The 15,418-nt window shown below is 35.7% G+C and overlaps 1 protein-coding gene across 9 annotated transcripts in view; it reads left to right on the top strand.

Annotated features, from left to right (window-relative positions):
• LIN9 (lin-9 DREAM MuvB core complex component) overlaps nucleotides 1-15,418 on the top strand; it is a 39,622-nt gene that overhangs the window by 16,134 nt on the left and 8,070 nt on the right. For all 9 annotated transcript variants that reach the window (XM_075147260.1, XM_075147255.1, XM_075147254.1 and 6 more), the window contains 6 exons: nucleotides 524-657; nucleotides 3,635-3,760; nucleotides 8,612-8,769; nucleotides 9,893-10,026; nucleotides 11,024-11,143; nucleotides 11,317-11,418. In XM_075147260.1, the coding sequence (XP_075003361.1) occupies nucleotides 524-657; nucleotides 3,635-3,760; nucleotides 8,612-8,769; nucleotides 9,893-10,026; nucleotides 11,024-11,143; nucleotides 11,317-11,418 (774 nt within the window). The remainder of the gene's footprint in view (nucleotides 1-523; nucleotides 658-3,634; nucleotides 3,761-8,611; nucleotides 8,770-9,892; nucleotides 10,027-11,023; nucleotides 11,144-11,316; nucleotides 11,419-15,418) is intronic.

The following is a 15,418-nucleotide window of genomic DNA, read 5'->3' as shown; positions in this document are numbered from 1 at the left end:
TTCTAAAAAGCAGACACTCTGCTCGAAGCTTTGGCTGTATTACGTTCCCGTGCTAGCTTCATCCTCAGTTTAAGAAGAGTTAGCAAGCCTAGAGGCACTAGTGCAAATGAGGCAGTTGGTGTTGCTGGCATCTGAGCCGCAACATCACATATGCTCACTTGAGACAATGTTCAGTAGTGCCTCAAACTTTTGAAGTCTGTGTGTACTTTAGTGCCATGCTACTGTTACCAATAATGTAGTTTCAGTGTTGGAAAATGTTTCTGTTAGAAGAGCTTTGTATAGAGATAATTTGTTGTATTGATCCTGCGAAAGTTTGCCATCTGTTATGTTTGATTGCATTGCTGATATAACGCAGTAAGGATTATTATAGATCTGCAACAAAAAGTTGTCATGAAACAGTATGTGCAATTAAAATGTAACAATTATTAATATGCAAACTTTTATCAAGAAAATCTAGTTTAATTATTTGAATATTGAAGAATGTTAGACTGTGTTTAACTGTTTCCTTTATTTTACTACATAGAAGTTTAATACAACAATGCCAACACCAGACAAGAAGGCATCACAGAAGATTGGTTTACGGCTTCGTAACCTGCTCAAACTTCCCAAAGCTCACAAGTGGTGCATATACGAATGGTTCTATTCAAATATAGATAAGTATGTTTGTTTTTATATAATTATCTCTTATTAGTATAGAAACAAGTCATTTGCTGAAATTGAGCTGCGAATTTCCATATATTGGTTAGATACTCCAAGGTTTACTCTTAAATTATTAGTTATTGAAAATTATTTCATTGTCTTGTGGTTTTTTCCCTCTTTTTTGTAATGAGCAACCTAATTGGGTAGTTGCTTGGGTAGTCTTCTATAGAAAGCCTTCCTTCATGGAAATAATTTTCTCTGCCTCTACCAGATTTAAGATTTTATTCATAATGTTTTTGGCATCTTAAGCATGAAGTTATCAGAACACTTAGACTTTTCTGAACCCTTGGATCAGTGTTACACACGGGGGGTGGGAAGGAGACTGCTTCTTCATAAGGTGCTGCTTCCCTAAAAGGTGTAAATGTTGATTTCGGATCTTTCTTCCCCATCACCCTGTTTTTATCGTGATCACTAACAGAGCTCCAGGTTGTGACTATTCAGCTGTTGTCTAGATATCAGCATCCTTTTTGGATATCCTAATCTATCTCCTAGACTGTTTCTGCAATTTGTGCCTCAGAGTCTTTGGCACTTGTTCTCTTAATGCCGCTAGCAAGGTGGTGTGAATTGTTTAAAAGAACCATTTTAATTAAGTCCCTAATCATGAAAAACTAAAAATTCTAAAATGTAAAAATCATTATTGATGAATGGAGTCTTAAAATCTACACTGATTGACTAGTATATGAAACACTAGTATTTAATATTCTAAAGAATGGCTTCAGTGTTAACAAGCATTCTTCTCCAGAATTTATTCATAATAATAAATTCAAAATAATTACTGTTTTTTCTTCCTATTTTAATCACAATTGCTGTGGCTGTTTTCCTTAACTGAGAAGGCAGTCATAGCAACAGAAAAACATATGTTCATCACAAGTAGAAAAATTACATGTCCATTTTTGTTAGTTTTAAATTCCTCATCTGTAGGATTTAATTCCTTTCAAAGAAGTAGTCTTTACTTGCTTTTTTTTTTTTCCTTATTTGGAAACAAACAAACAAACAAAGAACCCAAAGCCTACTTATTCCTACTAGTAATTCTAATATGTGACATTTATAATCATGATTTTTACAACAGTCCAAGAACTTTTAGTTTATTCTCAAGTAATTGTCTGTGGAACTTTATGTCTATCAGTAGACTAAAATTGTAATTCTGAAAACCTCTTTGATAGTTACCAATGTATGCTTGTAATGCTAGTAAGAGATGATCATGTTAAGATATTATAACATAGTTTACTAAGAAACTACGTATCTTTGGAAGAAAAACTTTGATGTATGTTGTTTTGAGTGATATGATCTAGACTTAATGAGAAGCTTTAAAAAGTTTAAAGCATAGAGCCAACTGTCAACTGACAAAATATGGCTCGCTGTACAAGTCTCAAAATATTTTAATCGAATTGTCTTATCTGAAATTGAAATGATCAATTTAAATGCCATGTCTACTACAAGTTTTTGAAATATTTTAAACTCTACAACTATCATCTGTGGTTATTAGGTTATTGAAGCTGTTTCAGTTGGATTCTCTCCACGCTGCTGCAGGGGACTGTCTTCTGTAAAATCCCATTGACTTCTGACACGCAGAGACTCCTAAAGAGCTACTTACTACTACAGGGATCATAGGCCCTCAGAACCAGATGCAGCTGTAGCTTGCTTACACCATTTCCCAGAGCTTCCAATCTTGTGGATGCTGTGGGTTTGCAGTGTGCCTGCTTAGAGACAAGTGATAGTAAAAACAATCAAATACAGATTCTCTTTCTCCAAAAAAACCAAACCAGTTGTTCTTTACACAGATATCTTACATTAGCGACAGTAAATCTGGATAAAATAAAACTTTTTTATACGCTTCCTTGTCTGTTTCCTGAGCCTCATTGATCATCCTTTGTGGTTTCCTTTTCACTTCATGTCACACCTGCAGATCCTTCTGCTTCAAAAATATTCTTTTCCATTCTTGCCCGAGTCTCCTTATCTATATATACCCTCCCTCTCTCCCGCCACCCCACACACTCAATTGAAAGCAGTGTTGCTTCCAAGTTCCTCTTTGTTCTGTGCTTGGGGATATTCCCTTCTAAACTGCAGCACCCTGCAGATAGTGGAGAAAAGTGGCTTTATCTAGGATGCAGTTATTATTTTGTTCTCACTACGTGAGATCTACTTCGGTTGCATATAGTCTTTAATGATTAACGTGCTATTAGACAGCCATATCCATTGCTGCTCCCTTGTCTCTTCAGTCCAAGAAGGACGTGGTACCACAAAGTAAAAGGCAATCATAGAACATAGAGATACAGACAGGTCATAGCATCAAAGAGAAATTCGTAAGTTGTGTTAGGTGGGTTCTCTGAACTGTCACTTCTATAATACTGATCCTCTGCTTCATCGTGGAGTCATGGTATGGTATATTAAAAGTCTCACTTGTATAGCTGTAGAGAATGTGGGCTCAATTTCCTATATTTTTTGAACCCTCTGTTGAGAATCTGGGTTAAAATTGAATGGATTTATGAAAAAGGTACTGTCTTTTTATTTCTCAGTACCACATTGTCCCTTCCTTTATTCTCAACTCCTCACCATATCTTTATGGTTTCCTTCAGTGTGTTGCAGCATCCTCATGATACTGCATTGGCTTTGCTGAAGTTTCATTTGGTGCTTTTATATACATTACAAAGCAGGATGAATACCTATGTTTCCCTGTAGTAACAAGAGAGAGGAACATTTTTAAACATCACTGATAGTAAGGCTCAAATAGAACAACAGTCCTGGAAACTTTCTGTCTTTGTTTTCAGTTGAATTTATTTCAGGTTAAATTTGTCCTTTGAATAGGAGTGTCTTGTTTATATGACTGATTTATACTTTTTGTTTTCATGGTATTTCTTATGATTGATGCTTTTTGGAATCTCGTGACAAAAGTTTACTAAGTGTAGTTAACAGGGAACCAATTCTGTTTCAACAGGCCACTATTTGAAGGAGATAATGACTTCTGTGTATGCCTGAAAGAATCTTTTCCAAATTTGAAAACCAGAAAATTGACAAGAGTAGAATGGGGGAAAATCAGACGATTAATGGGAAAACCACGGAGGTAATTTTTTTTTTCTTTCTTTCTTTCTTTTAAACTAATAACCACATGTAGTTTTGATGTTTCTGGAATTGTTACTTCTAAAATAATTTTGCATGCAGGTAGTAAAACAAAATAATAGCTGAGAGTAGAAAAACATTTTATTGAAAATGTGTTCTCTGAGTACACACCCTGCTCCACCACACACCCTATTCCTTATTTACGTGTGTCCAGTCCATGTAGTTCTCATGAGCCTATACTTGAAATGTTCTCTTCCCACTCTAGATAACTGAGTGTCCAAGCTAGGATATGTTGAAATTATTATTGTATCTTCTATGCTGCAGTGCTTCCTGGCATGGAAGACAGGCCAATTTTTGAATAAGTTTTCTTCTGGTTATAACTAAGCTCTTCAAGGGGAAAACAAGTGCACAGTGTCATCTCATTTATCTTATTATTTTATAAACCATTTTATAGATCCTCAACTTTTCCTGGCTTGGCTGCCAAAACAGAGGGGAGAAAGTCACCTGTAAAATATTAGACATTGCAGAAAAGAATCCAAATTTAACAAAGGGCATAGTTTTTTCTCTAATTTAGAATTCTTAATTCTTAAATCCACTGATTCAGTTCAGCCTTTTCACAGAACCTATACGATTTAGCCTAGAGAAGAGAAAGCTCAGGGAGGATCTCATCTCTGTGTATAAATTTCTGAAGGGAACGTATAGAGAACACGGGGCCAGGCTCTTTTCAGTGTTGTGTGGAGATAGAGGCAATGCACACAAACTGAAACACAGGGGGTTCAGTCTTAACATAAGAAAACACTTTTTTACTGTGAGAGTGACTGAGCACTGGCACAGGTTGCCAGAGAGGTCGTAGAATCTCCATCCTTAGGAATGCTCAAAGGCCATCTGGACATGGTATTGGGCAGCCTCCTGTAGGTGACCCTGCTTGGAGGGATTGAAGCAGATGACCTCCAGCGATCCCTCCCAAACTCAAACATTCTGTGATTCTGTAAGATCAGGAGAAAAATATATAAGTAGTATTGCAGAAATAAAAGACTGGTTTATTTATAAAAATATAAATACTAAAGCACTGAGTCCATTTCATAGGTGACTGTACTGAGTCAGATTATATTTTGTCATGGAGGCTACTTCATCCTCTGTGCCTGTAAACAACTTTACATAACTGAAAATTGCCAGTCCGGGGAAGGCAGAGCAGAGCCTCCTTAAAAATAGTTCCTTTTGGAAAGGTGTTCATATCATTTGAGCTTACCTGTAAGATAGCTTTTAGTTCCTCTATCATCGTGCTTCCGACTGAGAGGGAATTGGTGTGTTTGGAGGTTAAATCATCACTTATTCTTGCTCGTTTCACTTTTGCCAAAGGTGGGTACCACTACAGAAGATCAGCTTGCCTCATTCAGCAGTCTGTTGGACCATTGATACAACTTCCCTTTTTTCTTTTTTTTTTTTCTTTTTTCTCCACCCCCTTTTTTTTTTTTGGTGGGGAGGAGGCGGGTGGGGGTGGTGTTTGTTTTGGTTTGGGTTTTTTTGTTAAGCTACCGTATGGTTAGTTTTCTAAAAAGAGAGACTCGTGCCTAAGGAAGCACAAGTCTAAAAGGGCAGGAAGTTGTTTTATCTGAATTCTGAAGTACAAGTATTTGACTGGATATAGAGTCTGATTTTGTTTGTTAACCAGAAGTTTATGATATCTTGCTTTTTATTAACCTAAAATAAGCATTCCTCTTTGCTTTTCATTTCTTTAATAATTTAAAAAAAAAAATTTATTGGTAGTCCTTTTTAAGATCTCCAGAGTGGTCCTTGGGCTCGGTTCTAAAAGATTTTGAATTACTCTAAGTAATTTGAATGCTTTTTCGAGATAATCTTCATCTATTTCTGGAGCAAACCTTTTTGATATTACTATTCTGTTAGAAATTTCTTGTCTGTCTTCATCATATGCAAGTAAGCTAAATACCATGTCAATACCAGTATCTCCCCATGAGTGAGGAGAAAAAATAAGACATTTTGCATCCACAGTGTTGATGGCAGAGGATAATAGTGTCTCTGTGTGATAGCTGTGCACGTGGTTGTTGTCTTTTTTAAAATTTTATTTTAAATATACTGTAATATTTTCTTATGTCTGCTGCTACTTTAAATGTCCTATCACACCATCAACAATGTGGTTGATTGGCACAACAGTGTACTTCATGGGAACCTGCAAAGCTTGTAAGATTCCAGTAGACTGTGGGGAAAGATATGCTCCAAGAAAAGGAAGAGGTAATAGTTAGTCTTGTGTACTCTGTATAAACTTCATTGGGGTTGTGAAATAGCAATGGATTTGAATTAATAAGCTCAGGCATGCTTGTCCTGCAACTATGTGATGGTGATGATTCCTCTGTTAGTTCAAATTCTCATGACCAAGGTAGAAACTGAGAAGAATGTTCAACCTCTTAAAAAGCCTCTATAGAAAAGTAATGAGGTTGCAATGTGATCTGTACCATAGTTTTCATCTTCATTTTTTCATAGGAATGGCACAAAGATGGGATAACCTTTATTAAATACATTTGAGGGGCATGGGGTTGGAGATTTCCTGTAACAGAAGCCAGAAATATATTGCAAATACTTTCTACCTCCATGACCTACAACATTCAGAACAGAGGCTGTTTAAGGACATCTGAGCTAGCAGTAAAACAGTAGTTGCTGTTGTAGGGACCTCCAAGATCAGTGATTAGTATATTAGCATTTGAATTTGTTTTTCTAAGAGCGCAGGTCACAGAACATTAGGCAATATCTGATGTTCCTGATGCAAGACCCTGGACATGATCAGAAGGACTATTATTAAAGTCTATATTGCCTTTTTTTTTATTATTTCTTTTTTTTTGTCTTGCTGTGATTAGTCACTCTGTTCTCCTCAATGAAATTTAAAAGCCCATGGCAAGCATTATTTCACACTTGTTCCTCCCCAGTAGTAAATATGAAGCAAATAGCATCTTTAAATGAGAATATCCAAATAAGCTTTGCGTAAGTCTCCCAACCACCATCTCTCTCTCTTTCTGCCATATCCCTTTCCAGATATTTTTAATTCCTAATGAGGATCATTAGGCAATACACAACGCAAGGTAAACACATTCTGCTCTTCAGTAGTAAACTGGTGAATGGGACACACACCTGCGCCTACCGTTGCTCAATCTACAGTACAGTTTCTAGACTATACAAAGAACAGTGACAACTTTTGCAGTGATAGTGATTGGAAAGCCTAGTAAAGGAACCTTCAGTGCAGTGCATTACTGCACATACCTGACAGAAGTACATCACAGCTTCAGTTCATTCCTGTTCATTCTTTTGGGTTTTTTTAATGTCTTGCTTAGGACTAAGATCTCATTGTGTTAACACTGTACATACTGGACAAAACAGATGGTCTAAGCCCCATATAACTTAGAAACCATGTATAAGTTAAAAGGCAAATGATGTATGCATATAGACAAGAGAGTGTGAAACTGCTGGTAAGTATGACAGGAAGTGGTCTCAGCACCCTGGCAGCTTAGTTCTTAATGATCTTTTCATACACATTGCAAGGAAGAGAAGTTTTGGAGAACAGTGAAATGGCTTTGTGGAACTCTCCGAGTGAAGGGTATACAGAAGAAAACATGGGAATGTTTATTTCGGCATATAATAAGAGACTAGTAGAAGCAGACTTGGAAATAGGAGCTGCCTGCTTAGTACTGAGTGAGAGCAAAATAACTGAGGAAGATCTTGAAGGGATTTAAAAAAGAAAATAATTTGCAGTATAGAAGGGGGAACCAATGGAGGAGTTGTCAGTGTCTTCTAAAACAACCTCATAAAATAGGACTTTTTATTGATCAGTAATCAATATATAACTGTATGACTTCCACAGAAAATGTTTAAATTGCATTTGACTGCAGTAAAGCAATTAACAAAGGTAGTAAATTACTTGATAAATAACTACTTCTGCAATTAAGCAGACCTACAATATCATCTGTACTCCTTTCTTAAATGACTTCTTTCATTGACACAAGAATGATAAAACTTTTTTTTAATAAGAAATGAGAGATAGGATCGGGTTCTTAATGTCTTTATGCTTTCAGTATTTCCCTCATGCATCATGCCTATTCAGTAGGTAAAAAATGAAGAATTAATAAAACCAAGTAATGGTCTTGGGAGTAAGTCTTTCATCTTTTAGATTACATTTTAAGACATCCCCCCTCCAAAATGGGGGAAGGGACTGCTAGAGATTACCTGATTTTACACAATAGCCCAAGTTCAAACAAATGTGTACTTTTACTATGATCAATCTCAGAACAATTCATCTGCAGAATAGAGATTTTGTGGCTGAGTTTTGCTTGCATCTGGGCAGAGTACAAGAGACAGAGAAGTGCCCTTTTATGTTCCGAGTCTGGTGCCCTTTCATAGTAAGTTAGTTTAATTGAGCTAATGAGCACACGTGAAGGGGATCTCCTATGTATCAGTAAGTGATGGCAGCCGGGGACCTCACAGTAAGTCCTCCTTACATGGATTGAACTGGTATTCAGAGTAGACTGGATGTGGGACCTGCTTTAGCTTTGTTGTGACACCAGGTGGATCCCTATAAGCAGAAAAAGCCCCAAAAAGTTATACTCTTCTGATATACCAATGCAAACAGCTAGCATTCCTGAGTATTATTTTCAAATAAACTGTTATTTTAGAAGTGATAATTCTGGGGAGTAAGACTGTCTAAATCCGTTCAACGAAATCCTTTTCTCTGGAACACTTCACCCCAAGCTTTTTCATTTTGCCTCACTGATTTTTAAACTATGCCTATTTATTTGATGTGTCTTCACATATGTATGTTTTCAGTGCTGAATTTAAGTTAATTGTATTATAGATGTTCCTCTGCATTCTTTGAGGAAGAGAGATCAGCGTTAAAACAGAAACGGCAGAAAATAAGACTTTTGCAGCAGCGGAAAGTTGCAGATATTTCACAGTTCAAAGATCTTCCAGAAGAAATTCCATTACCGCTTGTAATAGGAACAAAAGTTACAGGTAATTTCTTAAAAACAAATAAACAAAAAAACAGCCAAGTGTTTTGCAAAGATTTTAGTAAATCGTAATATACTTAGTGCACATAGTTAAAATAAGTTTAAAACATCAAAAATTGTATGTTTTTATTGTTAGCTCTTTGAGAAGGTGCTTGTGAGGATTAGCTAGTACTTATAAAACAGTGATACGGTTTTGAGGTACAAACTTAGTATGGTTTATTATTCCTGCTGTTCAAATTGTAGATTTTATTTTTTATGTCTAGTATATCTAACAAGTCTTGGAGAGAGAGATGCTTAAATGCAAAGAGCTGAGTGCTGTCTGAAAGTTTAAAATCTAACCTAATATAAAACTTGAGCTTTATTTTTCCATAAATGTAAAAATATCTGTTTTGAAACAGATACACAATTGATATTGCAGTGTAGTTGGACATGTATACTAAACATGACATTGCCTTACTGAAAAAACTTACACATAACTGAGGAAGGAATATTGTTAAAAACATTCCACAAATTTTGTCTAATTTTATAAAAACATGAATTCCTCCATCCTGTCCGTTTGTGATCCAGATGCTTTTCACTTAAGCATGGTGTCTCCCACTCAAGCCACTACTGTTCATTGCTTTTTGCGTTCTTCAGCAACAATGCCCTTAATTCTTGCTGAAGAGCAGGCATGCACAACACTGCCTCTCCTCACTCTCCTAGAGCTGTATCCTTGAGCTGCGTTCCTCATTGTCTTTTGCTAAATATGCAGTCATCACTGGAAGTGATCAAAGAGAAATGGTATGCAAAATCATCCGGAAATTGACTTTTGCCTGCAAAATCTGTCTGTCAGAAGGTATTGGGTATTAAATAGTGTTTTATTTAGACATAAGTGTAGTGCTAAGGATTAGATTTGGGAAATACTTGACTTGCAAAGATAAATTTGACAAAAATTTGGGTAGTATTTCTATTGCATACAATTGTTTTTCTGGGTTTACTTTTTTTTTTCCCCTGTTTAATCTGTGGGTTTTAAATATACATATAAAGGGTTACTTGCAAAAGCTGTATTAAGTCTATTTTTCTCAGTGGTATCAGAACATTATAATGTTTGGTTTGTTGTTTGTTTTTTTGTTTTTTTTTTTTTAAAGCACGTTTGCGAGGTGTCCATGATGGACTATTCACTGGACAAATAGACGCTGTAGACACTCTTAATGCTACATACAGAGTGACTTTTGACAGGGCAGGTCTTGGAACACACACAGTCCCAGATTATGAAGTTCTTGTAAGTATTAATGACACATCCTTAAAATAGCTGTAATATAAAATAAAATTAAGAAATCTACAATTGTGTGCTTTAATCACAAAGAAGAAAATTCAAAATATTACATCCAGGTGGTATTGTCATAAAGTAGAAACAAGCATAACAGATGCACGGGGAATTCCAGGGGAATGAGCTTCTACCATTTATGGTTTTATAGGACAGGATAACCCTCTATGATAAAAACATAATGGCTCAGGCTGGAATAATTTACTAGACCCACTATTATAGGTTATTATAATAACTTGAGTTTAATATGAAGAAATATAACAAGTAGTGTAAGATCCCAAAGAAAATTCTGCTATGGGATCCTGGCAGGATTTGCAGAAAATGTTCAAGAAAACCTGGCCCTTTGTAGTTTGCCAAAGTCTGGAAAGGCCTCTGGTAGTCTCAAGCAAGTATTATCAGTTGATTGAACCTTATTTTGAAACTTCTTATGGTAATGAAGCTATCTGTGGGGATGTTGCTTTGGTCAAACAATTTGGGATTATTTCCTAGGTCACAGGCTTTTGTACCAATTTCTGAGCTCCAGGAATTGTTCCTGCCAGTCTGACCTAGACTGCAAGCTTTTCAGAGGACCTCACATTCTTTTGTATCTTCTGTAGTGTTGAATCTACTAAGGGCCCATAATTTGTCTAAAAACTAGTCTCTGTCATGATCTAAGTTTGGAACCTCTGCTGAACTCCTGTTCAGTCATGATTTGTCTGCAACTTGCCAACAGGATTTTTGGAAATATTCTTGCAGGTTTTATTTGATGTGATGCCATAACACTTTGAAAACTCCAGCAATGGAAAATGATTTTGAAGCTCCTGCTAGCCCAAAAGCAATCTTTTAACGTTGTTGGGTTTGGGGCGTGGACGGGCATGGCTAGTCTAGGTTCCAGAAATAAATTAGGTATTCCAACAGGTCTGTAAAATTAATCTGACAGCTGAAGTATATCCTTCCTTTTCCTGTTTTACAGAGTAACGAGCCTCATGAAACCATGCCAATTGCTGCCTTTGGACAGAAACAACGGCCTTCAAGGTTTTTTATGACCCCTCCCCGATTGAATTATCCACCTTCACTCCAGTCTCCGATTACAGTAAGTTACTTTTTTCCTGTAATATTAATCATTGAAATATTTTCTGATACATTTTGAAGCTGTTACCTTAAATGGTTTTTGAAATTAATTTTCTGAGATTATTTGTCAAGATAAAAATTTTAGCAAATCCCTCTAAAAATAAGCTATTAAATTAAATGTTCTTTCTTGTATAGGACAGTGATCCTTTATTAGGACAATCTTCGTGGAAAAACAAAATTTCAGGCACAGATAGTGAAACACTAGGAGGCTTTCCAGTAGAATTCCTTATTCAAGTGGTAAGTGTTAACTGCAACTCTTAATCTTGTGTATTGTCCTTCTGTGTTTATTCTGCCAATCCTTCTGCAGTTAAATGACCTGTTGATTTATGACAGATATGGTGATATCCAAATTAACTTTTGAAAAGATGTTAATAATATTTATTTTTATCCCGCCCCGTCCCCCCAACCCTTTCTTAATTTTCTCATTTGTCCTTAAGCTTTGAGATATACTGTTCTTCAGACCACGGGAGGGGCTTAGTCTCCAAGTGTATCTTATTTTTCCCAGCTCTACCACTTGGTCTAAAAAAAAGATATTATTTCTACCTGCAAACTTTGTACTGTGCTAACACCTTTTTTTTTTAAATTTAAAATATACTTGCATTATGCAAAGAACATTTGCCCATGTGCATGATCATATATTTTATATAATATTGTATTTTATGTTACGTCCAACCCTCTTGGAGAAGAAGCACTCTTTTCCCTGAAAGCAAACATACATGTTATAGATAAGAAAACTATTTTTTGTCCTAATCTTTATGAAATAATTCCTCAGTGATTTTTGTACACTAGTTCAGAAGAGCACAGACAAGTAATGTTAGGAAGCTGAGATTCATTGAATATCAAAACTCAACAAAGCAAATTACTCTTCAGGATGATAGAAGAATGTAATTGCTCATTTCGGCTTAGCTTAAGATCCGTGATTGAATTCTTTAACAATGAAAGCTGTTTTGAACATGCTGAAAGAGATTGGAATGATCTGTGTTTAAAATATTAAGAACTGAGAAATAATGTTGCTAAACGCTTCTCAAATTTTAAAGTGAATGTAATTGGTCAAAAGAATCAAGTTGTGTCTGTAGCTTATATGAAACACTAATATTTTGGCCATTCAACATAATGAATTTTATTTGACAGAATGATCTATTCAGTTTTTTAGGGGAAACTTATTGTATGAAGCTAATCTTGAAAAAAGGTGGCTTGGCACCTAGCTTAGCTAAGAAAATTTAAAATAGATGTTGTTGCTCTGAGATTAATTATGTTAAAAATTGAGATACACAAAAGATATGGTGTTTGTTTATGCTGCTAAACTGTATCTGCAGCTATCCTCCTTGAGTCACTGAGTATGATCAATGAAACTGCGTAACTAAGGGTGTATTGAGCTTTACAACTATTTAGTGCATCAAATTGATCTGTTTATGATATTGTTTCTGTATTTTATCTCTGAAAATGTGTGGTTTCTCACTCGCGTTTGGTAGTATGTTATTACTCGTTATAAGGAAATCTGAGTTTTAAAAGTATAGGCCTCTTGCTTGTATTACAAATGGTGTCATTTTACAAAGATACTGCATTGATATGTATTTTTCCGTGAAGATTGTCAAAAGATTTTGAAAAAAATCAAGCCACGGATTTTTGGCATTTGTTTATGTGAGCATCTTACTACTTTATCCAGGTTTTTGATAAAGAATCGCGAGGCTTAAAAAAACATTTATTGAAGGACTGTGCATTATTTTTAATATGCATCTAAAGCATTTTAAGCATAACTTTTTTATTAGAAGTTTAAGGATGGTACTGAAATTTGGTGTTGTGAAATAAGTGAGACTGGTGAATTCTGATTATTGATTGCACTGCTTTCACCAGTCCAGAGGTATTTTTATGTTAAAGGTGACCATTAAAGATCATCTAGCCTTTCTTATAACAGTTAAAAGGTAAAACCCTCATCCTGATTTAATGGTGATTTAGGAAGTAAATGATCAGAAAATGTTTGATTCAAAGAAAACTTTCTGGAGAACTATTGCCAGGCAATTATTTATGATACCATGAATAAACAATTTCATACGAAAACTTTATTTTGGACAAAACAGAAAAAACACAGCACACCTTGAATAAGGTTTCAACCCAGCCCCTTAGTTCTATTTTATGGGTTCTGATGTTAATTTGGAACAAAAGGAAATGTAGCCAAAATCATGTGCAGACACTGACAAATAAATGTTAGGGATATTCTCTTTATGTGTTACTTGCAGTTGTAAGCAAACCTTGGAACTTGTAACAAATATTTTAATCCTAGTTCTACACTGGGGAGTCTTAGTTTTTCCAAATCTTTATATTAATTTCTACGTGTTTACATTTTGGCATCAGAGACTGCTATTCTTTCTGGTTTTTACTGGCTATATATGTGGACAAAAATATGCATATTAGGAGAAGAATGGCTCAGAAATTTACATTATGATATTAAGAATAAAGTCAACAAGAAACAAGTAATAAATGAAAAAAAATCTTTCATGCTTACATGCAATATGTAATGTATTCTTAAATATTTCATAGGCTATACTGCAGGTCAAAACTGATAAATTACATTCTTACATTCTACTCAGTATTAAAATTTGGAGGATGTTTTTGCAAGTGCTCAGGTACAGCTTTTTTTTTTTCTCCTTCCCCCTCGCCCCCCTTCTTGTTTTATTTTGAGAAAAAAATTAGATTAGGAAGGAAATAATCTAGGACAAAACAGATTGTTTGCAGGGTTGCTGCATGTCCAGTAGAGGGAGTATGTTAATGCAGCACGTTCAGAAAAGTGAATTGGTGTCTTCCTGATTGCTGTGGAAAAAGGAGTTATCTTTTCAAATTAAATGCATGAGGAAAAATCTAAAAATGGGTACTGGATTTTTGACAATTTTGTGCTTATGAAAATTTTGAAAATATTCCATAGTAAGTTATTGTACTCTCCACTTTGAAATGCTTGTGTTGTTATAAATGCTCTTTTGACTAAAAATGAAATCTAAAGTACAAATCTAAACATACCGGTTGGGTTGTTCCTTCATCTCTTTCAATGTGGGAAAAACATTGTACTAAAACCTCATTTCCAGTTTAATGACAACTATAAACTATAACAGTAAACAGGATAAGTTATGCTGAAAATAGAGCTGTTAGACAAGAATTTCTCAAGGAAAATAGGGCTGAACTGAGTTAAAGCATCCACTGACGATACTGGCAAATGAAAATGGAAGTCTATTCAATAAAATATACCAATGAGAGAAAGTTGGTAGACATCACAGATACAGTGAAAGGTCTGAGTTTTTTGTAGAAAGAATCAGATTATCTTGATATACCTGGGAATAGGATGAATATGATATAAAATCCAAGCTCATGAACTGGAGAACTAGTGCCCTGCATCCTCAAATATGTCTGGACATCAAAGTAGAAGTTAAGCACCAAATACCTTGCAAATTTTGGAGACAAATAATATAATCTGCATTAAGCTGGGGACTCACAAGCTTCATCAAGGAGGAGGACTTAGACATGTTAGGCAGTTGCCGGATGGTGACAACAGCAGAGCTTGACGAGTAACTTTTTGGCAGCAGTGGCAGATGGTTTACAGTGCTTTCCTTCCTCCCAGGTGTTTTTTTGCCAACATGAGCATGTGTGTGTTGTGTTAGAAACTAGATCAGAGAGATAATCCAGCTTACAAGTAACAATTTTAAACCTTTTTCTTTCTTGCCTTTTCTGAATTTATTGTTTGTCATTATCGGTTCTCTGATTGGGTTCTTCACGTAGCTGCAAAAAGGCAAGTGCTGGCTCAGCACACGCATTAGGGGACAGCACAAGGACAAAAATGAGCAGCTAGAATTGGAAGAGTGATAACCTATGCAGTATTGCCTCTGTGCATCTGACCATGGCTTGCCATCCATTCATAAGATGCATCTGGGAAAGTATTTGTGGTAGAAAGAGAGAAGTATTGATGCCATTTTACAGGTCTGGTTTACAGGTCTGTAATTTGGCATACTGGTACAGGCTTCCTGTTGCTCACATTCAGGAAAGATGACAGTGAATGGAAAAAAGATACAGAAAGGGCCACAAAAGTTTAGGCGATCAAGAGCCTTTTATGAGAGAGGAGACTGGAAAGACTTGGGTTGTGATTAGTCTAGTGAAAGAGCGGTGGAGAAGAAATGTTTTACTGTCTGTGAATAAACAGGGATAAATACAAGGAGGGAGAGCCTATATTTAGCTGAAAAACAGCTTTGGCAGA

The sequence above is a fragment of the Calonectris borealis genome, chromosome 3 (genome assembly GCF_964195595.1).
Source record: "Calonectris borealis chromosome 3, bCalBor7.hap1.2, whole genome shotgun sequence".
Lineage (NCBI taxonomy): Eukaryota > Metazoa > Chordata > Aves > Procellariiformes > Procellariidae > Calonectris > Calonectris borealis.
This window is presented reverse-complemented; position numbering and strand designations above follow the sequence as displayed.